General features: G+C 40.9%; 2 protein-coding genes across 21 annotated transcripts in view; both read left to right on the top strand.

The window, feature by feature from the left end:
• Positions 1–3,566: 3,566 nt before the first annotated feature.
• Positions 3,567–19,473, top strand: c9orf72 (C9orf72-SMCR8 complex subunit). Of its 5 annotated transcripts, XM_021585039.2 has the most exons (11): positions 4,080–4,195; positions 4,317–4,449; positions 9,944–10,400; positions 11,305–11,400; positions 14,210–14,274; positions 15,008–15,080; positions 15,369–15,485; positions 15,811–16,046; positions 16,241–16,298; positions 16,423–16,532; positions 16,649–19,473. In XM_021585039.2, exons 2-11 carry the CDS (start codon positions 4,406–4,408, stop codon positions 16,833–16,835), a joined length of 1,443 nt encoding a protein of 480 aa, XP_021440714.2. In that variant the 5' UTR covers positions 4,080–4,195; positions 4,317–4,405; the 3' UTR covers positions 16,836–19,473. The 5 variants fall into 5 exon arrangements, with proteins under 5 accessions (XP_021440713.2, XP_021440715.2, XP_021440714.2 ...); XM_021585038.2 differs by lacking the exons at positions 4,080–4,195; positions 4,317–4,449 and adding an exon at positions 3,567–3,833; XM_036962522.1 differs by lacking the exon at positions 4,317–4,449 and having other exon boundaries at positions 4,176–4,195.
• A 1,723-nt stretch (positions 19,474–21,196) lies between these two features.
• The window catches only part of LOC110505661 (transmembrane protein KIAA1109 homolog), a 91,920-nt gene continuing 87,889 nt past the window's right edge, over positions 21,197–25,227 (top strand). For all 16 annotated transcript variants that reach the window (XM_021585037.2, XM_036962777.1, XM_036962779.1 and 13 more), the window contains exon 1: positions 21,197–21,355. The gene's annotated coding sequence lies outside the window, so the exon portion shown is untranslated. The remainder of the gene's footprint in view (positions 21,356–25,227) is intronic.

Raw genomic sequence — 25,227 nt, 5'->3', positions numbered from 1 at the left:
GGTAAAGAGGGCATGGGCAGAGGAGTGGATGAATTGCTCCCCTAGACACTCAGTAATACAATGTCAGTTGCACATTTCCCCCCCTAATGGATTGGGGAGGGTAAGATTATCCTACATTGTTAAAAGGGATTTATAATGTAATTTTAAATGGCCCTGGCTGGAGGCATAATTAAATGACCTTTGTTCAAAACAAACTCATCGCTGCTTCACTCAATGCAACCCTAATTCCTGCTGCTCATAGATGCGGTAGAGGTCAATAAAACTCAGCCAAGACCAAAACAATGGGGCTCCCGAGAGGCACAGCAGTCTAAGGCACTGCATCACAGTGCTAGAGGTGTCACTACAGACCCTGGTTTCGATTCCGGGCTGTGTCCCAACCGGCCATGATCGGGAGTCCCATAGGGCAGCGCACAATTGGCCCAGCGTTGTCGTGGTTAGGGTTTGGCCGGTGTAGGCCGTCATTGTAAATAAGAATTTGTTCTTAACTGACTTGCTTAGTTAAATAAAGGTTAAATAAAAACATACAACAATAAAATGGAATTGCCATGGGAAAGGTTTGTGGGGAAAGATCCCAAGTCTCCTCATTGTCCCACAGCAAAATTAACCTACATTTAGGCCATTGTTTATACGTGTATTTCACACTATGTTGAGGTAAAGATCTGAGTATAATGCTTGCATGGATGTCAACCCTAATATGTGTTTATGTCATCATTACCAATCAACTGCATTAATACAGTTAAAAATGACTGACTAGTACCACCGATGTATGTATGCTAGCTATGCTAACTAGCTTATATGAACGGGAGTTAGCATTTAGCAGTCAGTTCTAAACCTTAAAAGGGGCCACTTCTACATGTTATGCAGCAAAAACAACCAAATATATCAAAATTGGACTTAAGCAACCACATTGTGGGCATGTCATAATACATAAATCATGATGGATTTGACAGATATCCACTTTGTTTGATCAGATATGTTTAATGTGCGCTAACTCCTTTACCTCATCTATGCAGTAATTATTTGCATATCAGGTGCAAGTCGAGTCAAAAGTATCAAATCGAATTTTATTTGTTATATGCGCCGAATACAACAGGTAGACCTTACAGTGAAATGCTTACTTACAAGCCCTTAACCAACAATGCAGTTAGAAGAAAAATACCAACAAAAAAAAGAAATAAAAGTAACAAAGAATTAAAGAGCAGCAGTCAAATAACAATAGCGAGGCTATATACAGGGGGTACTGGTACAGAGTCAATATGCGGGGGCACCGGTTAGTCGAGGTAATTGAGGTAATATGTACATGTAGGTAGAGTTATTAAAGTGACTATGCATAGATAATAAACAGAGTAGCAGTAGTGTAAAAGAGGGTGGGGGAGGGATAATGTAAATAGTCTGGGTAGCCATTTGATTAGATGTTCAGGAGTCTTATGGCTTGGTGGTAGAAGCTGTTTAGAAGCCTCTTGGACCTAGACTTGGCTCTCCAGTACCGCTTACCATGCGGTAGCAGAGAGTACAGTCTATGACTAGGGTGGCTGGAGTCTTTGACAATTCTTCAGGCCTTCCTCCTGGTATTGAGGTCCTGGATGGCAGGAAGCTTGGCCCCATTGATATACTGTCTGTACGCACTACACAAAACATTAAGAACTCCTTCTCTTTCCAGGACATAGATCTGACCAGGTGAATACAGGTGAAAGCTATGATCTCTTACTGATGTCACTTGTTAAATTCCTTTCAAGGAGACAGGTTAAAGAATGATTTTTAAGCCTGGAGAAAATGGATAGTGTATGTCAAAATCAAATCAAACATTATTTGTCACATGCGCCGAATACAACAAGTGTAGACCTTACTGTGAAATGCTTACTTACAAGCCCTTAACCAACAGTGCAGTTCAAGAAGAGTTAAGAAAATATTTACCAAATAGACTAAAGTAACATTTTTTAAAATAAAAAGTAACACAATAACATAACAATAAAGAGGATATATACAGGGGGTACCGATACCGAGTCAGTGTGCAGTGTACAGGTTAGTTGAGGTAATTTGTACATCTAGGTAAGGCCGAAGTGACTATCAATAGATAATAAACAGCGAGTAGCAGCAGTGTACAAAACAAATGGAGAGGGTGGGGTTAATGTAATAGTCTGGTGGCCATTTGATTAATTGTTCAGCAGTCTTATGGCTTGGGGGTAGATGCTGTTAAGGAGCCTTTTGGTCCTAAACTTGGCGCTCTGGTACCACTGGCCGTGCGGTAGCAGAGAAAACAGTCTATGACTTGGGTGACTGGGGTCTCCGACAATTTTACAGGCTTTCCTCTGACACCGCCTATTATATAGGTCCTGGATTTCAGGAAGCTTGGTCCCAGTGATGTACTGGGCCATATGCACTACCCTCTGTAGCGCCTTACGGCAGATGCCGAGCAGTTGCCATACCAGGCGGTGATGCAACCAGTCAGGCAGGATCCTCTAGATGGTGCAGCTGTAGAACTTTTTGAGGATCTGGGGAACCATGCCAAATCTTTTCAGTCTCCTGAGAGAGAAAAGGCTTTGTCGTGCCCTCTTCACGACTGTCGTAGTGTGTTTGGACCATTATAGTTTGTTGGTGATGTAGACACCAAGGAACTTGAAACTTTCGATCTGCTCCACTACAGCCCCATTGATGTTAATGGGGGCCTGTTGGGCCCATCTTTTCCTGTAGTTCACGATCAGCTCCTTTGTCTTACTCACATTGAGGGAGAGGTTGTTGTCCTAGCACCACACTGCCAGTTCTCTGACCTCCTCCCGATGTCTCATCGTTGTTGGTGATCAGGCCTACCACTGTTGCGTCGTCAGCAAACTTAATGATGGTGTTGGAGTCGTGTTTGGCCACGCAGTCGTGGGTGAACAGGGAGTACAGGAGAGGACTAAATACACACCCCTGAGGGGCCCCAGTGTTGAGGATCAGCGTGGCAGTATTGTTGCCTTGCCTTACCACCTGGGGGCGGCCTGTCAGGATCCAGTTGCAGAGGGAGGTGTTTAGTCCCAGGTTCCTTAGCTTAGTGATGAGCTTCGTGGGCACTATGGTGTTGAACGCTGAGCTGTAGTCAATGAACAGCATTCTCACATAGGTGTTCCTTTGGTCCAGGTGGGAAAGGGAAGTGTGGAGTGCGATTGAGAATGTATCATCTTCAGATGAGAATGGGCAAGACAAAATATTTATGTGCCTTTGAATGAGGTATGGTAGTAGGAACTGCAACGCTACTGGGTTTTTCATTTTTTCAAACAGTTTCCCATGAGTATCAATAATGATCCACCAAAGAACATCAAGACAATTTTACATAACTATGGGTAAGATTGGAGTAAACATGGGCCAGCATCCTTGTAGAACGCTTTCGAAACCTTGTGGAGTCCATGCCCAGAGGGAGGGGGGTGCAACTCAATATTAGGAAGGTGTTCCTAATGTTTGGTATTCTCAGTGTATGAATCAACCTTCAATATTATTTATTTGTTTTGCATGTAAAATTACATCATCTATCTTAGATACCCATAATATTTCGCTAGACGGCAGTGTGCCTTCACGACATATAATGTAGTGTTGACGAATGAGGAAGTGATTCTATTTCTCCGTGTTTTTCTGTTAAAGCAAAAGTATGGATATACTAACAAGATACATGTCTCTCCGCCCTAACAATGGGAGGGAGAAAGATTTTCCGCTGAATTGGGCCTTTCTCTTCCTCTCTGCTTAACGTTCCCCCGTTTGCACCCCCACACAGTAGGTGGCAGAGTGCACTTTTAACATATGTTTTTGCCGTCATACCACACTATTTATGCGAGCTACAAACCAAATACATTGAGACTTTGGTGAGTAAAGCCTCTCTTTTAAATGCAGATATAATTGAAAATGTTTTCGGACATGCCAGTTTCTATTTACAGCACGTTTACCAACATTATATGTACTAACGTTACAGCTTGGCTAGCTAGCTACTGCTTGTAATGCACACATACGCCTAACTAACTAGTAATGAGTCAGCTAATGGCTCTGTATTAAGATGTGTAGTTCTCCTTTTATGTTTCACATGATTTAAACCCCAGAAAACATTAACCTTGACCATGACTCTCAGTTCCATTAAACATAGCTCATTGGACAACGACGTCTTCTGTGGGAGTTTGGTTAAGAGCCGCGACACTCAATCTGAACATTAATAGACGTAGTTTACGCCACGGTAAGGTTTTGGATGTATAAGGACCTTATCTTTCATATCAGCAAGAAGAAAACAAAGGTTACATTGATACACACCGTGATATGGTTCATGTTCCCACTAAGGCTATATCTCCATGTTACAGCGCTTGTTTACAGAAAATAGACAAGTCAAGAAGTGACCACTTGTGCTAGTTAGCCATCTAGCATGCACCTGGCTGTGTAGTTTTGTTGGATGGAGGCACCCATAGCTGTATGGAGCTGTACAAAACTGCTACAGTAAGTGTATCTATTTTATTTGAAGGATTCGTTCTCGCGGATATAGGTTAAGGGCCATATGTTTCGAAAGCCGTATCGCAAGCAATGATTATTGACGTTTCTAGACGTTAAAACACTGCGTCGGGATTGTAGTTCACACGAGCCAGTCGTGGGCGAAGCTAATGGCTGAAAACTAGGGAGAAGGCAGATTTATTTTGTATTATTTCACCTTTATTTAACCAGGTAGGCCAGTTGAGAACAAGTTTTCATTTACAACTGTGAACTGGCCAGGATGAAGCAAAGCAGTGCGACAAAAACAGAGTTACACATGGGATAAACAAACGTACAGTCAATTACAGAATAGAAAAATCTGTGTACAGTATGTGCAAATGAAGTAAGGAGGTAAGGCAATAAATAGGCCAATAGTGGCGAAGTAATTACAATGTAGCAATTTACACTGGAGTGATAGATGTGCAGATGAGGATGTGCAAGTATAAATACTGGTGTGCAAAAGAGCAGAAAAACAAATATGGGGATGAGGTAGGTAGTTGGTTGGATGAGCTATTTACAGATGGGCTGTGTACAGCTGCAGCATCGGTAAGCTGCTCTGACAGCTGACGCTTAAAGTTAGTGAGGGAGATAAGTCTCCAACTTCAGTTTTTTTTTTTTTTTTTTTTTGCAATTAGTTCCAGTCATTAGCAGCAGAGAACTGGAAGGAAAGGTGGCCAAAGGAGGTATTGGCTTTGGGGATGACCAGTGAAATATACCTGCAGGAGCACGGTGGGTGTTGCTATGGTGACCAGTGAGCTGAGATAAGGTGGAGCTTTACCTAGCAAAGACTTATAGATGACCTGGAGCCAGTGGGTTTGGCGACGAATATGTAGCGAGGACCAGCCAACGAGAGCATACAGATCGCAGTGGTGAGTAGTATATGGGGCTTTGGTGACAGACTGCATCCAATTTGCTGAGTAGAGTGTTGGAGGCTATTTTGTAAATGACAACGTCAAGGATCGGTAGGATAGTCAGTTTTACGAGGGTAAGTTTGGCAGCATGAGTGAAGGAGGCTTTGTTGTGAAATAGAAAGCCGATTCTAGATTTAACTTTGGATTGGAGCGAGAGCGACATCATTGATATATACAGAGAAAAGAGTCGGCCCGATAATTGAACCCTGTGGCACCCCCATAGAGGCTGCCAGAGGTCCGGACAACAGGCCCTCCGATTTGACACACTGAACTCTGTCTGAGAAGTAGTTGGTGAACCAGGCGAGGCAATCATTTGAGAAACCAAGGCTGTCAAGTCTGCCGATGAGGATGTGGTGATTGACAGAGTTGAAAGCCTTGGTCAGATCAATGAATACGGCTGCACAGTAATGTTTCTTATCGATGGCGGTTAAGATATCGTTTAGGACCTTGAGCGTGGCTGAGGTGCACCCATGACCAGTTCTGAAACCAGATTGCATAGCAGAGAAGGTATGGTGAGATTCTAAATAATCTGTTTGTTGACTTGGCTTTCGAAGACCTTAGAACGGCAGGGTAGGATAGATATAGGTCTGTAGCAGTTTGGGTCAAGAGTGTCCCCCCCTTTGAAGAGGGGGATGACCGCAGCTGCTTTCCAATCTTTGGGAATCTCAGATGACACGAAAGAGAGGTTGAATAGGCTAGTAATAGGGGTGGCAACAATTTTGGCAGATAATTTTAGAAAGGAAGGGTCCAGATTGTCTAGCCTGGCTGATTTGTAGGGGTCCAGATTTTGCAGCTCTTTCAGAACATCAGCTGACTGGATTTGGGAGAAGGAGAAATGGGGAAGGCTTGGGCGAGTTGCTGTGGGGGGTGCAGTGCTGTTGACCGGGGTAGGAGTAGCCAGGTGGAAAGCATGGCCAGCTGTAGAAAAATGCTTATTGAAATTCTCAATTATAGTGGATTTATCAGTGGTGACAGTGTTTCCTATCTTCAGTGCAGTGGGCAGCTGGGAAACACATGTTTCAATGACTCAATGTTCTGGACAAAAACTGACAAATGTAACCAAGGCTGGGAATGTCAATACGTTCAAACTAACAAGGGCAATGATCACAAATCAGTCATAATGTGGGCAGCTGGGAGGCGGTGTTCTTATTCTCCATGGACTTTACAGTGTCCCAGAACTTTTTTGAGTTAGTGTTGCAGGAAGCAAATTTCTGCTTGAAAAAGCTAGTCTTGGCTTTTCTAACTGCCTGTGTATAATGGTTTCTAGCTTCCCTGAACAGCTGCATATCACGGGGGCTGTTTGATGCTAATGCAGAACGCCATAGGATGTTTTTGTGTTGGTTAAGGGCAGTCAGGTCTGGGGAGAACCAAGGGCTATATCTGTTCCTGGTTCTAAATTTTTGAATGGGGCATGCTTATTTAAGATGGTTAGGAAGGCATTTAAAAAAAAATAACCGGGCATCCTCTACTGACGGGATGAGATCAATATCCTTCCAGGATACCCCGGCCAAGTCGATTAGAAAGGCATGTGTTTCAGGGAGCGTTTGACAGTGATGAGTGGAGGTCGTTTGACCGCTGACCCATTACGGATGCAGGCAATGAGGCAGTGGATGGGCCCGGGTGGACAGAGGCCCACCCAATAGGGAGCCAGACCCTGACAGGCCCACCCAATCAGATTTATGTGGTTTCAGCATTGTTGTGGACTTAGACCATCAAAATTGTATTTTCTATTAAATAAAGTGTACTTTTTTTGTTGTTGGGAGGGGGGGTGAAAATCTGGAAAACCATAACAAGAACTTGATTTTTCACACAGGGTGCCTTTTGCTGGGCGGGCCATTTGGGAACTTTTTTGGCAAAATTTGAGTATACCCACTTCTCCAGGCACCACTACACCACTGTATAGGGCCGATGGAAAGACAGCAGTCACACACAGTATGATGTTAAAGGATAAGCAGTCCATAATAAGCCAGTAGATCCCGATCATAAGAATACAAAAACACAGCCATTAGGCGTTTCCCAATCAAAATGTACAACTATTACTCCCGTTGCATAAAACAGTTGGCACACAGTAACCAGTGACTTAAAGTAAAACTGACAGCATTTGAACTGCTTTGCAGATATGAAACAAACAGACAATCACAATATCAGTCAAGAGGTTTTAAAAATAGGTTCTATTTGACTCAACGTTCCATGACGTACGCTAAGGCATTGTTGGAAGAATAGATTAATACAGTTCAATGCATGATTAATATTCATCAATACATTTCTTGGTAGTCCAAAAAGTATTTATCAGTTTGTTTGCTGCCTCCATTCGGGATGCACTGTTTCAATGACTCAATGTTCTGGACAAAAACTGACAAATGTAACCAAGGCTGGGAATGTCAATACGTTCAAACTAGCAAGGGCAATGATCACAAATCAGTCATAATGTGGCTAATAGGCTAAAGTATCTATTTATGTAGCACGCTAAAAACACAGAGCCTAATGTTAGCTTGCTAGCTGCTAGGAGGATGACATGCCATTGCAGGAGTGGGTGGTTGAGTGACTGACTTTTTCCCCTTATTGTTTTTGGTGGCTATACACTGCTAGAGAAGCAGGTTTCATTTGGTTATTTAGCAAGAACTTGTACAACTATTATATAGTAAGCATATCTCTTGCGTTTGCAAATTCACTGACTATCTACTTCGATTTCGGAGCACTCGTCTGTGTGCCAGAGCGCAGAACTGATGAATTTACGAACGCGGAACACCTGCTGAATATGACCAATATCAGTAAACGTAGGGGGGGGGGGGGGGGGGGAGTTATAGTTAGTCAAGAACGCTGTAGATAACATGTAAGCAGCCTAACCAGCTCTACTGCGCTGAGTAAAATGGTCAGAGTGAGGTGTTCTCATTTGTGTCTGGGAGTAGCAAGCTAGTCAACTTTAGCCAGTTAGCTTGGGTGGTTGTTTGGGACAAGCATGCATTGGCAGGCAAGCTACAGAAGGAAGAGTAGGTTACAATTCCCTATGGTTTATCATTGCAATTTTGACGGCCAACTAGACGAAAAAGTTTGGGAGTGTTTATCTAATGTTCCTTCATATAGATTTGAGCTTATCTTGCTCTGGCTTTCTCATAAGAGGGACAGAGAGTCTACCTTTTCATGGTTGTTTGGTCACTAGGACTGTAAAGTTCCAAAATGTAAGAGGACTCCTGTGGTGTTTTACATATTTGCAGAAATCCATTCGGGTGTATTTTGTGGCTTTTGGCGAATGCGTTCTAATGATCTAAAGTCGCGCTGTTCAACTGCCTGTAAACACACAGTTCAGTTCAAAGTGAATGAAGGCAGCTGCGGGTGGCAAATGGCTTGTTTTGTAATGGTCTACTGTCACTCTGATTGGCTACAGCGCACCGGTCTGAGTTTTTTTTATTCGGTTTTATTTGCTGCAGTGTCTATTAATTGTCCAAATGCATGGCCACTTTCCCACTCTATATTGCTATAGAATTTTCACAAATGCCTTCCCAAACATTCTAGGAATTTATGAAAATGACTAAGTGGTCGCTTGTCAGACCATTTTAAAGTGTCCTTCTTTCTGGGGGTGTATATGAACAGATTTGAGTAAGGTTTCATATTGCTAAAATGCTGTCTGTTCCACTTTAAATGCAACAATGTTTCACATGCACACAAGGTATTTTCAAATAGATGTCTAACGGCAAGCATGCTGCAGTAAAAAAATCCAGTTCCACTCACCAGATGATGATCATTAAACTTAACTTATTTTTGAAAGTTATTCTTGAAAAGGGAGAAGCTAACAAATTAGCAACAACATCCTCTTTGATAACACCTGCTGCAAACTAGCTAACTAGACCTTGTGAAAACTGATGCGCGCTATTGCCCAATGACCTATTGGCCTTCAAGAAGGTAGAAGTTTCTGTACGTTTTTGTAAAAACGGTCCCACTTATTAAGTCAATGTGATTGGTTGATTCTACTGTCACTCCAAAAAAAAGTACCTAATACAGTTGAGCATTTCACTTAAGGTTTACACCTGCTGTATTTGGCATATGTGACAAAATATTTGATTTGATGGCTTAGCCATTGGCTGACTTGGATAGCTAGATTTATCTCCCCAGAGACCAGCACAGAAAAATCCTGATTGGGTATTTTTTTTTCTTTTTAGTGTTAAACCTTTCCAACAAAACTAAAGAGATTAAATCAGAACATCATTGAAAGTAATTATAATTATTGTTCCCTGCTTGGGTTAATAATAATTCATAGAGTGGCTCTATTTTCCCTCAGCATGCATTGTTTCACTATATAGAATCCATATGATCTGAAATATGAACACAGAAATACTGGACATTTTGAACTCTTATTATGGTGGTTTGACAATTACAAACATGGTCTTGACTCTGACTCGATTTGCTCCCGAACACAACACTGGAAAATACACACCAATTTGTTTAATATCTATTTTCTCTTCCTATAAGATAGCTTGAACAATAAATAGATGTATAATTCTACCAGCCAGGTGTGATCTACGTTCCACCTTTCTGGTCTTCCAACCCACCCCCAGGTACAGTAACAACATGTCTTCTGGCCCACCTCAGTCGCCCGCAGTGGCTAAGACAGAGGTGACTGTCGAAGGAGAATGCCCTCTCCTCGCCGCCACCTTTGCCTACTGGGACAACATCCTAGGCCCGCGAGTGCGCCACATCTGGGCTCCCAGGTGTGAGCAGCCGCTGTTGCTGAGTGACGGTGAAGTCACCTTCCTGGCCAATCACACGCTGAACGGGGAGATTCTGCGCAGCGCCGAGTGTGGAGCGGTGGACGTCAAGTTCTTTGTCCTAGCTGAGAAGGGCGTCATCATTGTCTCGCTGATCTTTGACGGCGAGCTGAAGGGTGACAAGAACACGTGTGCCCTGTCCATTATTCTTCCACAGACAGAGCTGGCCTTCTACCTGCCCCTGCACACTGTCTGTGTGGAGAGGCTCAAACACATAATCCGCAAGGGACGCATCTGGATGCAGAAAGTAAGTTCCAAGTCTATCCCCTACTAGGCCACCCCCTTAAGGTGTGACAGGTTAAAGGAAATATTCATAGCCTGTTATACATTAAAAAGTATAATTAAGTTCATAGTATGTGAGGATCTTAAAACATCTAAGGTTATAAAGATGCATTCAGTATTAGTAGACAGAGATTGATAATATTCATATAATTGTGTTAAAGTTCAAATCCGTCAAGCGTACAAAGGGTACGAATTGTGAGTAATGTGTAAACGTTATATTGATTACTTTATTTTGTGGTGCCTAAAAGTGTTAATCTGTGATCTACGAAATGCTCTTAATCTATGAGCCGGAGATCGATTGCTCTGGTCTCCACCCATATTCCTGGGGAAATCGGTCTTTTCTCATTGAACTAAAAGTTGAATTGAGAATACAACACCGTATCACTCGTGATTATTTCTCCCCTGTTTTCACGTACGTTATTGATGATAAAGAAGAGTAATTTAAATGTAATAACTTGCTAACATGTCAAGAGTGTTTAAAGTGTGTCTTAGAAATGTCTTGAGGAAGTTAGAAAAGAGTAATATTAGCCCTGCTCGGTTGTAGCGAAGAATAGCATCGTACTGAGAGTAGCTGCCATTTTTATGTCGATTGTGAATGAACATGTGCGTTGTTAATAAGATATTCTGCTGTGTTATTTGTATAATGGTTTTTCTGTTTTGTAATGTGTTACTTTTTTGAAATGAACTAAAAGTTGAATTGAGAATACAACACCGTATCACTCTCGTGATTATTTCTCCCCTGTTTTCAGGGGCGTAACAAAGGCAGTGTTTCTCAATTCATCACTAGGGAAATTGATATATCAATATAGGCCAGTACTATCACCTGAATCACCTAGCCTGCCATGCCGGTATTTGTCATTGACATACAGGGTTACAACATAATTTCTGTGCTGACATCAGAGATTGTCCCCATCATGGAGCTGATGTCCTCCATGAAGACACACAGTGTCCCAGAGGACATAGATGTGAGTATCAGAAGCCATCGTGCACATTTGGCAACACTTTCATCGTGCAAAAAATATAGTAAAGCTCATTATACTCTGCAGGCCCATTTATGTTGCAACTTTGCTTTTAACAGTTAGTGGGGTCTGAAATTGACAACATTGATGAAGATTAGCAAAAATTACTGAATAAAATGAATAATTAAAATACTGTATACTATATTGTATGCTCAAAAAAAAGGGAAATATTTTTTTTACTAATACAATTTCTGAGATTTTGAACTATTGACACCCCTGTCTTCAATACCTCACCTTGCAAGGATAACGGCACTGAGCCTTTTTATAAAATGCTTTGAGTTGGAGAACACATTGGGATGGATCTTAGACAATTTCTCCTTCCAGATCCTTGATATCCTACATCTGGGTTAATGGACTGGACTGTCCTCTTCAACAGGTTTTCAATCAGACCTGGGCAGGGGGGCTGGCTAACAACTGATGAGAGTGTGAAATAACACAAGCGTAGACCAAACTGGACCTTTCTCATACGCATGGACAAAGGATATTAAGTATCTGGAAGAATTCTGTATGGAGGAATGGTCTAAGATCCCTCCCAATGTGTTCTCCAACTCATAAAACATTTTAGAAAAAGGCTCCATGCTGTTATCCTCGCAAGGTGAGGTATTGAAAACGGGTGTCAATCATTTTTACCCCTACCTTTTTGAGAAAGATTATTACTTGTAAAACAAAATCTCTTCTCTGAGCAATTATGTTAGTATAATATACACTGCTCAAAAAAATAAAGGGAACACTTAAAACAACACAATGTAACTCCAAGTTAATCACACTTCTGTGAAATCAAACTGTCCACTTAGGAAGCAACACTGATTGACAATTTCACATGCTGTTGTGCAAATGGAATAGACAACAAGTGGAAATTATAGGCAATTAGCAAGACACCCCCAATAAAGGAGTGGTTCTGCAGGTGGTGACTACAGACCACTTCTCAGTTCCTATGCTTCCTGGCTGATGTTTTGGTCACTTGAATGCTGGCGGTGCTTTCACTCTAGTGGTAGCATGAGACGGAGTCTACAACCTACACAAGTGGCTCAGGTAGTGCAGTTCATCCAGGATGGCACATCAATGCGAGCTGTGGCAAAAAGGTTTGCTGTGTCTGTCAGCGTAGTGTCCAGAGCATGGAGGCGCTACCAGGAGACAGGCCAGTACATCAGGAGACCTGGAGGAGGGCAACAACCCAGCAGCAGGACCGCTACCTCCGCCATTGTGCAAGGAGGAGCACTGCCAGAGCCCTGCAAAATGACCTCCAGCAGGCCACAAATGTGCATGTGTTTGCTCAAACGGTCAGAAACAGACTCCATGAGGGTGGTATGATGGCCCGACGTCCAGAGGTGGGGGTTGTGCTTACAGCCCAACACCGTGCAGGGCGTTTGGCATTTTCCAGAGAACACCAAGATTAGCAAATTCGCCACTGGTGCCCTGTGCTCTTCACAGATGAAAGCAGGTTCACACTGAGCACATGTGACAGTCTGGAGATGCCGTGGAGAACGTTCTGCTGCCTGCAACATCCTCCAGCATAACCGGTTTGGCGGTGGGTCAGTCATGGTGTGGGGTGGCATTTCTTTGGGGGGCCGCACAGTCCTAAATGTGCTTGCCAGAGGTAGCCTGACTGCCATTAGGTACCGGGATGAGATCCTCAGACCCCTTGTGAGACCATATGCTGGTGCGGTTGGCCCTGGGTTCCTCCTAATGCAAGACAATGCTAGACCTCATGTGGCTGGAGTGTGTCATCAGTTCCTGCAAGAGGAAGGCATTGATGCTATGGACTGGCCCGCCCGTTCCACAGACCTGAATCCAATTGAGCACATCTGGGACATCATGTCTCGCTCCATCCACCACAGACTGTCCAGGAGTTGGCGGATGCTTTAGTCCAGGTCTGGGAGGAGATCCCTCAGGAGACCATCTGCCACCTCATCAGGAGCATGCCCAGGCGTTGTAGGGAGGTCATACAGGCACGTGGAGGCCACACACACTACTGAGCCTAATTTTGAATTGTTTTAAGGACATTACATCAAAGTTGGATCAGCCTGTAGTGTGGTTTTCCACTTTAATTTTGTGTGACTCCAAATCCAGACCTCCATGGGTTGATAAATTTGATTTCCATTGATAATTTTTGTGATTTTTGTTGTCAGCACATTCAACTATGTAAATAAAAAAGTATTTAATAAGAATATTTCATTCATTCAGATCTTATTTTAGTGTTCCCTTTATTTTTTTGAGCAGTGTAATCCCCCCCCCCCTTGTTTTGAGCATACACATTTTTAGCTATACTGTATTTTTTTATAGTCATTTTTGCTCATCTTTATCAAAGCTGTCAATAATTTCTGACCCCACTGTATGTCCATGAGAAGGAGACTATTATGCCTGCAGTTCACTGTCACATTATCACATGGGTATCCAAGAATGATATCCATCTAGTTTCACTGATATGTTAAGTCTTGCACAGCTTTCATTACCAGGCAAAAACCCCAGTTGAAAATGAAACTAAAACTTCAAAGCCTCCACAATTTCTGTGGAAAAGAAAGCTGAAGGTTCTAACCAATGAGGCTCCACTGAAGCTTTAATTATATTTTTGATGTTCATCAATGAGATGTGCAGTCACACACAATTCCACAATAATTTGAGGATTAGACTACTCAAATTTGGGCAATAACTACTCTCTGTCTCACCACTGTTACAGTAGGCAAACATTTTTATCTTGTTTTTCATATTGAGGACTATTTCACCAAATAACTCTTGTTTGTTCCAACTGTGTTAGATCAAGGACACCATCCTAAATGATGACGACATTGGAGACAGCTGCCATGAAGATTTCCTGCATAAGTAAGCACTTTTATTGTAGGCTTATCTGCTTCATTCTGAAAATTGGAAGCATCTGCCTGTAAGTTGTTTACCTGTTTTTTAAATTTTATTATATATATTTTTTTTACAGTACCCAGAACCATTCTGTGACTATTTAACCATAGGAAAAGTATAAATACTGCAATGCAGTGTTGACTAAATTGAGCTCTGAGTAATCTCTATTAACTAATGTTGCCAACAAGTGGAAAACCCTGCACATTATCAAGAAACAACCTTGAGTGCCCCTGCTTTTCTTTTTGTGGGATAGTCACAGGGTTAAAAAAAAATGTTTTACTCTCCTTCAGGTTAACAGCTTTTCTCTCCTTTTTATCCAAACTGGGCAGGTCCATTAGGTACACATTGCTTACCTTGCACACTATATTTGTGATGAGATTGTAGTTATCAGCGGAATGCAGTTATGCACCCCTTGACAAATCTGTCTAAACATCATTATCTTAACTGCCTGTGGCGATGACAAATACACTGCAAGTCATAATTTATTTACTCAGCTTTTAAGTGTTCTTGCAGTAGTCAGGAAACACTTATGTCACTTTAGAGACCTATATTAAAGTAATGTTTTTATGACAAACACGTGGACACATTTTAATACATTTTAATGTTGCTCATGTTCTCATTGTGCTAAATTAATATCAAATCACTTCCTTGTCATTAATTTTAAAAAATACACACAAATGAAATTGCCTTCGTCTCTCAGGGCCATCAGTTCTCATCTCCAAACGTGTGGCTGCTCCATGGTGGTCGGAAGCAACCCAGACAAAGTCAACAAGGTACTGACAGGCTGCCAATACTCTGTGCTTAACACATACATACATTGGCTACTGTATCAGCATATGCATTCACACTCATGCATACAGTAGTTGTATAAAAATGTTCTATACACAGGCATGTCTGCATATGTTATTGTATCTACAAAAAAATTGCTGCATACAAAATCTGACATTACAGGTTAACACGCGCACACACCCACACTCTCATCCAAATCCTCTCTCCCTCACTAAAATGCGGATGTGTTGTGAGGTATTCCACATTGATATTTGTGTTTTCTTGTGCTCTAGATAGTGCGAACACTGAGCCTTTTCCTCACCCCTGCTGAGAGGAAGTGCTCTCGGCTCTGTAAAGCTGACTCCTCTTTCAAGTACGACACAGGACTGTTTGTACAAGGCCTCCTCAAGGTACCACGTCACTCTAAATTACAGTTCTCTAATGCTGGTCCTGGAGAGCCAGTGGATGTGCAGGCAATTGTTGTGTGTATTTTTTTAGCACTAACGCACTAAAAACAATCTTCGGTCCAATGTGTTCAATGAGGGTTACTTAATTTTGTTTTCTCACATCTTGATTATCCCATTGTAAGTGCATGCAAATTAATAGTCATGCAAAGTAAGTATTTTATTTCAAACCAAGGCCTCAAAAAATGAACAAAAGGTCATAGCTCAACAGACTGCCAGTTTGGCATTGTGATCCCCCTCATTACTCTCCCCCTCCTTTCTCCAAACCAAGGACTCCACGGGCAGCTTCGTCTTGCCCTTCCGCCAGGTGCTGTACTCGCCCTACCCGACCACGCACATCGACGTGGACATCAACACGGTGAAGCAGATGCCACCCTGCCATGAGCACACGTACAACCAGCGCCTCTACATGCGCTCGGAGCTCAGCACACTCTGGAAGGCAGCCAGCGAGGATGACATCGCCCCCGACGCTGTCATTCACACCGATGAGTCCTTCACCCCCAACCTGTATGCTTTCTTCTCTCCTGTTCTGTTATTCCAATTAAATTGGAATTACCTGTGTTTATTTAGATGCCTTAACAGCATTGATTGATTTATTTCATATGTATCAAATTTGTATGTCTTGTTTACATTAACATTCATGAAAGATGTGGATGTTAATTCTGTTTTTGTGACCACTAAAAGCTCTACTCTTTTCTCAGAAATATTTTTCAGGATGTTATGCATAAAGACACTCTGGTGAAGTTATTTATAGATGAGGTAAGACACCAGAAAAAAGGAAGCAACAATATTTGTGGTGCTGAAAAATGGTCTCCTCATATGTCTGCCTTTTGTTGGCTTATCAGGGCCAACAATAATAGTTGATTCTCGGTGTTGTTCCCAGGTGTTCATGCTGAAGCCAGGCCTCAATCTGCGAAGTACTTACTTAGCCCAGTTCTTGCTGATCCTTCACAGGAAGGCTCTCACGCTACTCAAATACATTGAAGATGAAACGTAAGTTACCTCCCGCTATGGAAGCAGATGTAATTGGTTTCAATAGGACTTTTGTCCCAGCACAGCAGGACACCGTGTAATATAACTTTTTTTATGTTTGAATTCCCCACCCTCAGGCAAAAGGGAAAGAAGCCTTTCCGCTCCTTGCGCAGCTTGAAGACAGACCTCGACCTGATGGTGGAAGGCGACCTGAATATTGTCATGGCTTTTGCTGAGAAGCTGAGGGCTGGACTGCACTCCTTTGTATTTGGGAAGCCATTCTACACCAGTGTACAGGAGCGAGACGTGCTCATGAGTTTTTGACTCTTTTACTCTTATCCTCATGACTTATGTTTGTTTCTTATCTTTAATTATTTCTTATTATTGTAGCATTGTCAATAAGGAACCTGCAGGTAAGCATTTCATTGGACGGTGTATACCAAGGTTATTATAGTAAACTAAAATTGTAAAAACAATATAGTAAACAAATAATAACGTATAATTGACTGCAAAACGAACTAAAATGGAAGCCATCATAAATTATTTGTTTATTTCCCCTTCTAAACAAATCTAATACGATGGAACCTTTTTTTCTAATGGGGTTTTTGAGCTTCTGAATATGGTGGTTAAGTACTGCCAGTAGATGCTGACGTTTCAAATAGGCTTAGTTTGTGCATTGCTATCACTAGCTAACAGGGAAGAAATCTGAGGGCAAGAGCAGAGTCGGACTGGGCTAAGCTAGAACAGCTTGTAAAGTTGGAGCCGTTCACAATCTACAACGACAAACTTCAGACTGACAGCTAGTTGCTGTCTGATGTGGTGCCGTGCCTTCTCACTTGCAATCTACTACTACTGGGGGAGAGAGTGAGAAAGTCACCTCTAGCAAGGATGGCTGTTTATCCTAAGCTGTGGCACTGGATCTGGTTTCTGCCCCTGCATCCCAAGAGTTCGTGGAGAGAATATTCTTTGTCCTTGGGCAACTGTCATCAGGCTTGAGAAACCGAACGACCACCTCTGTGGAACGCAGTCTTCTTGAAGATGAACCAGAATCTTGTTTGGCGGAGCAGAAACACACACAAGCTGGCTGGCTTTGAACTGATAGATTTGTGAATGTGTTGCTTATGTTTTTGCTGTTGCAGCCATTTTTATTAACCTATTTGAAGGGCTTAGTCAGTGATACATGTTTAATATTACATAAACATAACATGTCAAATGTGCCATGACTTCATTTGTTTTTTCCTTTCTGTCAGGTAAAGGTACTCGATTCTTATATCTGCTACTAAATTTTAAAAAGCATTGGATTTGTGTTAACATGGGCAAGAGTTTCCTTCCACCATAATTCTTGCACCAGTCTTGGTGTTTATCCTTTTAAATCCAAGTCACATTAGGATTGATTTATAATTTAAACCTATCTCCTGGACATGGAGTTGTATGGAGTCCTCTAGTGAAGGGTTTCCAAATCTCGGTCCTGGGCCATAGACTTGATCCCTCTTGATGAACCGGTTGGAGTCATGATAGCCGGGTGATCGGGTGGGATCAGCCAATTAAGTTTACTTGTTAAGAAGAAAATGTACTATTTCAATATGGAGGTGGCCTCAATGGTGGCCATTGTGATACAAAGATGTTAGGTCTGTCACGTTACGTATTACTGTCCCCCCCCCCCCCCCCCCCCCCCCCCCCCCCCGCAAGAAGTGACCCCCCCCCCCAAACTAACTATAGACCTACAACACAAATGGCTCCTGTTTTTTATCAAACAAACTAAAGAAAAACTAGTAAACCAAGTCTCATCTAACAAACTAAACTGAATTTCAAATTAAAAACAATAGAAATAACATTAAACTACAAAACTATAATAACCTTGACGTATACCATGCGTATCCTGTACATATGACTAATAAAGCGTAACTATCACGTCTTGAAATGGGTAAGACATTTACATGTGATTTGTCCAAAAGCTGCCTTTTTATTAGGGAGAGATTTTCTGTCCACTAAACAGTGTTTGAAATGTGCAAAAACAATACAGAATTTCCAAAGGTCCACATTTCAGATGTTGAATTTTTGGAGGATCTCTGTCCCATTTAAAAGTCCAAACACTCAATGTCTTATTGAAAGTGTGAGTCTGGTGTCTTCAGTGTCTGTGTGGTACAACGAGCACTTGGCGGGGCTTCTTTATTTATGAAACTTGAATGTTTGGATACCTTTCATATCAATGTTAGCACACTGATTGTACAACATGTTTAATTACATAGAGGAAATCCAGAGTTAATGTAGTCTCTGTTGACTGACAGACTAGAACAGCCATGTCTAGGTTATGAACCATAATTGCCCTTTTCAGTGCCAATACTTCACGCTTACATGGTAGCCAATTGTAGAGCTTTAGGTTGGCAAAATGATAATTACAAGAGGAACAACTTCATCTGATGCACGTATGGTCAATACACCCCCTGGTTTTGTTATAATGAACCATTTGCATGGGATATGGTCTGTAGTCTTGAATTTGAGCACATTGCAATTACGGATATGTACTGTAGGTCTGAGCATGCATGCTGATTGTTGACAAGAGACAGGTTATTTTTAGTAATTGTTTTTCACATGTACATCTTGATGTGTATAGAATGAATTATTAACTTAACTTATGAGGTATAATGTGATACACCAGGCCATATCATATCGGTATCATGTCTTACCATACTTGTTATCATATAGTTGCCATTTGATGACATGATTCTAAATGCATCTTAATGTTTTATCGTATAGCATCTTTGACTCATCAACTTTGATTCAGGTGGCCTTAACTTATTTTCTCACCAACTTTCATTGGCAGATGTGGTTTATGGCGTATGCCAATGAAACCTTAATATTGTTCACCCCACTGGCCTTCATGCTGATGCAGTGTTCAAATTTTATTCTAACATTTGTCAATGCATCCATGATGATGATAAATAAATGTGTCAATACAAAATGGTATGCATATTTACTCAAATTAGTTTACACATTTACTGGTCTTACAGAATGTGCATAGAAACGATGTCTAAATGATTTTACTTATGTAAATAAGGCATCCTTGTTATTTTTAATACATTTGCAAAAATGTTTAACCTGTTTCACTTATTAGGGGGTATTGTGTGTAGATTGAGGAAAAACAATTTAATACAATTTTAGAATAAGGCTATAATTTAACAAAATGTGAAAAAGGTCAAGGGGTCTGAATACTTTCCAAATGTGCTGTAAACAGTACATTACATAAGACAATGTAAAAATACATTGTGATTGTAAGATCAAACATTTCATACATAATCGCATTAGATCAGGGATCATCAACTAGATTCAGCCGCGGGCCAATTTTTTTCTTGATCAGATAGCTGGGGGGCCAGATTGACCGCAAGAAACTTTGATTACATTTGAGGACATTGCCTTGCTTAGGGTGCCGTCTTTCGGATGGGACGTTAAAACAGGTGTCCTGACTGTGGTCATTCAAAATCCCATGGTACTTATTGTAAGAGTAGGGGTGCCTGGAGAAGTGGGTATAGTTCAAACATTTCATACATAAACGCATTAGATCAGGGATCATCAACTAGATTCAAAATAGCCTATAGCCAAAATCCCACTATAGAAACGTGGAGGAAATTATTTTTTTGCGTTCCCCTGTTATATTGGTTTAATTTCAACTTTATTTCATTGTCTAGCAGCCAAAGGCATTATCCTAATCATATTAGCAACCCATGATAGTTGTTGCATCTTTAAATCCCCCCTCTTTCTAACGGATATTTCCATCTCTGTCCTTGAAACCACTTGCATGTGCGGTGCGAATTTTAGAACGGTATTTTCCCGCAAATTGCATTTTGGAACGTTGACGCTTAGACCTACTGCCGTGTATACATTTCCGCGACTAATTAAGACATACTAGTTTATCAACATGTTAAGCTAAACATTCCGATCTGTTCTATCTGCCCTATTGATTGATACGCGTATACCTTCACTACTTTGATAAGTATCAGTGGCTACACTGAAAAATAAGCGGTTATACCTGATTATACCCGCCACTACAATATTGGGGTGTTCACCCTGGTCTCATGACTAAATTCCCAACCTAGCCACCTAATCATCCCCCTCATTCCTAAATGACATATATCACTCCTTACCTCGCCACCTGATTGATGTATGGTGAGCGTTCTGGAACAAAAAATGATTGCCATGCATCACTGAAGTGTGTGCTACACATCGTGATGGTGGATGAGGGGAGTTTCCCCCTACTATGTTAAGCAATTTGAGTACCTCAGCTGGTAGAAAGTGCTATATATATATATATATAGAGCACTTTTTGGATTTTTATATACAAATCCAATCAATTATTATTTATATACAATCACATGTCTCTTATGCCTAGGACTATTTGGGAACATATTTCCTAATTTAAAAATAAATTGGAGCTGATTCTGTTTTTTTTACAGTATTATATCCAAAAATGATATTCCACAAAAGTTGTATTTTTATTTATTTTGCAAATTCGGTTCTTGGGCCGCCAGTTGGGAAACCCTGCATTAGATAGTACTCAGGTCGTGCATAATAATAAAAACATTACAGTTGATACGCTGAAATTAATATCAATCTTCAAAGTGGGTTGTACTTTGTCAAATCCCTTGTCTCAATTGGTTGATTTATCGCCCACGATTTACCCATTGGTCGAATGTTGGGTTTGGTGTCTGCGAAAGGAAGAACTGTCAACTAGTTTGCTGTCATGCAGATATTTTGGAGAGCTGCTAAGGATGTCTAAAAGAACAAAGGAATAGTAAATCCCGAAGAATTGGCGCAAAATGAAATCTAATGTCATACAACGTATTAAGGTTTGTGTTTTCTTTTTGTCCTTAGACTTTCTATAATAATAAAGAATACGAAGTCGTTGGGTGCGGCCTGTTGTAACATACTACAGTAGCTAGCTAACGTCATTATCTTACCTGAAGCGGTGGGGAACCAAGGCTGTCAAAAAAATGTTACGAGGCAGACGTGGCGCAGCAATTGTCTGTCGGTTTACATCAAATTTCCCCATATTTATGCGTTTTGTTCATAGTTTAAGTTAATGACCTGAGAATACTGCAAATCTCAAATGAATTGTTTGCGGAAGGCCGTACAAGCTAACGCTCGTGCCCACAACAAATAAATATAGCTAACGTTAGCTACTAGCTAACTAAGTAAATACGTTTTCAGAACATTCATCACGGGTTAGCCGGGGGGCCTTCACCTGGTCGTTAAATACTATCCATCTGGATAGGCTGGGTCCCAGGCTAAACATGGTCGTGAACAGCAGGTAGCTGTATTTATTGCAATCTATGAAAATGGTGATGGAATAAGTCGCTAGTGCAAGGTTAAACGAACCCAATTCGGTCCTGGGTAACTTAGCACGTTTTGTTTTTTGCCTGAGCACAACAGAGTTGATTCAAATAATCAAAGCTCGATGATTTCAATATTTGAATCGGCTGTGTAGTACTTGGGCAAATACCAAAACGTGCACCCCTTTGGGTCCTAAGGATCGAGTTTGGGATACGCTGCACTAGCGAGAGTGCAAGGTTCACTTGTTGTTCTGAAAGCCACTTATCTAGCTGGCTGATGAAGCTAGCTTGCCTCCAACTAACTTCCTACCTACTAACTTGTAAACAAATAGAAATACTCAAATGTATGACTATCACGTGGCTAGTTAGTACAAAACTATTTGTCATTATGGTTGCTTCACTGATTGTGCTGTTATCAAACATCCAATTTTCTCCTGCAACATGTCTGAGCATGCCTTGAAAGATTCAAAGAATGAATCCTCTTTTGCTGTCTGTATGACACTGCTTAAGCATACTGGGCCAACATGATGAGCCTCACCGACACAAGGAAATAACATTGTCAGGTGATGTCCTAGGTTGAAAAAGTAGATTTCCAGATAGTGTGCCTGGCAGGACCTAGATAGTATTCTATTTTTGTCATAACTGTTGCTCATAATCTACTACCATGGCATGCTTCCTATCACTTTACTCAGATCTGATTCATCAACTTCCTGTAGTATTAGGTGTACGATCACTCTGAACCTTCAGGAAAAACTCTCTCTTCATCAGACAAGCCTGGTTTCACACAACCGGACTAACACACACACACAGGAGTGTTTATGAACGGCAGTGCTTATGTCCCGTGCATCCCCCCCCCCCTTCTTCTACACAGCATGATCTAAGGTGGATTAGGTAGGGATTTGCTTGTGTGTGTTCACAACTACTGACCTCTTTTTCTGCATAACAACTGGACTACTACCACACCAGGCTCAACGCACAAGCATTACTCACACACAGGTAGCTAAGAGATTTCACTCTTGCCCCACTCAACATGACCTGCCTGAGAAACTGGGCGCCATTCAATCAATACTTGGAAGTGTCCAAGTTAAACAATACTCTTCAAGTATTGTTGGAGAGCAAGCTTACACCTGAACCACAAGGGCTGCAGACTAGGCTATGTCTGGTCATTTTAGGGTCGTTGCATCTGATTTCAAACACTTCTTGAACAAAACTTTTTATACTGGAAAATATAAACGGTTGAGTTTGATTATCATTTAAAAGCTTACAAACCGGGTTGTCAAACTATTTTGTAATTTCTAGAGTTTCAAAAATATAGAAAATATTTGTACCTTTTTTTTAAAGGGTCAATCTGCAGTTGCTACATTTTTTTAAATGATATATGAATGATGTATTCATTGATTTATCAAAATAACTTCTTATGAATGTCTCATGAACCCAAAATATAAGCTTGTTTTACTCCAATGCTTGTAAACAAAGTAAATGTAAACAAACACTGTATACCATCAAAACATGGTTGAAACTAATAATTTTGTTATCATGGATGGTCAGTCCTTGCATCCATAGCTCTATCTATGAATCTGAATGGTTAGATTTCTCCAGCCCAATCCCTCAGCTTTTTACCTTAACAGTGGTGAGGAGGACACTTTTGTAATTGTTTCAACTGCTAATTGCCGCGTTCACATAAATTATCTAAAAGCGTTTAAACTCAGATTCTTTTCATTTTTGAATATGTTGTAACTTAGCCTCAGCTGAGTCCCCAGCAACTGGATGTTCTGGTTTTCAGGGGAATGAAAGGGAGCCTATGACTCTACTTCCACTTTTGGATTTGAACTCTTTACACTCGTATACAGATTGAAAATGTTAGATGCTGTACATGACATCAACGTTCTGGCTCTGCACTTCACAGTGCATTATGGGGTTTGACTGGCAGCCGTTAGGAACTTGAGCACCGCGTGACAAGAAGTTGCCTCCATCCCTCCTAGTAATTGTGCAAATGTTTTGTTTTGAGTGAGGGAAATGCTGTAAATTAAGCTGACTTTATGTATTTTGAAAGATCAGATGTTGAGGATTATAATTAACGCTTTGATCTCATACAAGTAAGCCAAACACCCGCGAGTCCAAATGTACACTAAACATTTCCAAATCATAAATCTCATGTCATACACAGTGTCAACATTTGTGATCTCTGTTTTGATGTACAGTTACAAGTTTATGTTTTCATACCCTGGGGTTGTTCTGAACAGAATGAGCAAATGTTTGTTTATTTTGAAGAAAATGAGCTGCGGCATATGCTCATGAATGCACTCATGACTACTTTCTATGCGAAAAAATAAAAAAAGTTGAATTGCCTTGTGAAAGCTTAACACTGTAAGCTTGTATTTTATAACTTAGCTAGTCATGTTGGCAATAAAACAAGCTTTCAAATCATGCCCACCTTCTCTGGATTGTGATTTATAATTGGCTGTTTTTGTATGGAGTAAAGAACGACAGTAATTGTGTGATGGCGGGGAAGCAGGGTTGTGTTCCAGACTAAACAAATACAAGTGTCCTTGCTATAGTTTAACAGCTAGGATATTTTTATTTATTTTTTTTAAGGGGGAAAAAGTACCTTATAGTTGAAGACTCTTCTTTGAGTCATAAAAGTGCATTCAAATTGCTTAGGAACTGTGCACTTTGAAGAGATGTGTGGCCACTTGGAGACACATGTTAATCCTCTCACTTAAACTCTTCTAATGTTTTAGTCTTATGTTGCAGCTACTTCACTTTTTCCAGGAATGGTCCTATCATGTTACTGAATCCAGAGTATTTTTAGATTTCATTATCAACAAATGCGGAAAAGTACAGTAAATGTAAAATGCACATAAAATCAACAGTGTAATGTTTGGATTCAGTCTTGTCAGGTGAACTGTCGTACTCACCTTTGGTCTAATAATTTCACCATTATCTCAACTGTTCCCTTCCAATTGGTACAATCGTTATGCATTTCATATTTCTAATGTAAGAAATATTTGAATTTATCCTTATCAATGTAGGCCAATTCCCATGAGTGTAAATGGTGGGAATTTACTGGATTGGTTGAACAGTGTAGATAAATAACTTATTGAATATAAATTAATAGACATTTCTATTAAGTTGACATTCTATGGTGGATGGACCGGCAGCCACCTTTGTGGTAGTAATTGGAAGTAAAAATTATAATTACAATTATATTTAAATGTACCAGTTAAATTGCAGTATTCTGAAGGGATATGTCCACAAAATGAATTATATTTCTATGATTGAAATGACACTCACCTAGGGCTGTTGCTGTGACTGTATTTCTGCCACACCGGCGGTCTTGAGTCATGAAGGCAGTCAAATTCCACATGACAGCTTAATCACGTTAATTA

Source organism: Oncorhynchus mykiss, chromosome 25 (genome assembly GCF_013265735.2).
Source record: "Oncorhynchus mykiss isolate Arlee chromosome 25, USDA_OmykA_1.1, whole genome shotgun sequence".
Taxonomy (NCBI): domain Eukaryota; kingdom Metazoa; phylum Chordata; class Actinopteri; order Salmoniformes; family Salmonidae; genus Oncorhynchus; species Oncorhynchus mykiss.
The sequence above is the reverse complement of the archived record's forward strand: the minus strand, read 5'-3'. Positions and strand labels throughout refer to the sequence as shown.

What these genes read in the sequence shown, in the direction of transcription:
- c9orf72 (XM_021585038.2), top strand. Translation starts at nt 3,772, where the DNA reads ATGTTTTTGCCGTCATACCACACTATTTATGCGAGCTACAAACCAAAT. An exon ending in GACGCATCTGGATGCAGAAA is followed by an intron (nt 10,401 to 11,304) that starts GTAAGTTCCAAG and finishes ATTGACATACAG; the next exon opens with GGTTACAACATAATTTCTGT. An exon ending in AAATACATTGAAGATGAAAC is followed by an intron (nt 16,533 to 16,648) that starts GTAAGTTACCTC and finishes CCCCACCCTCAG; the next exon opens with GCAAAAGGGAAAGAAGCCTT.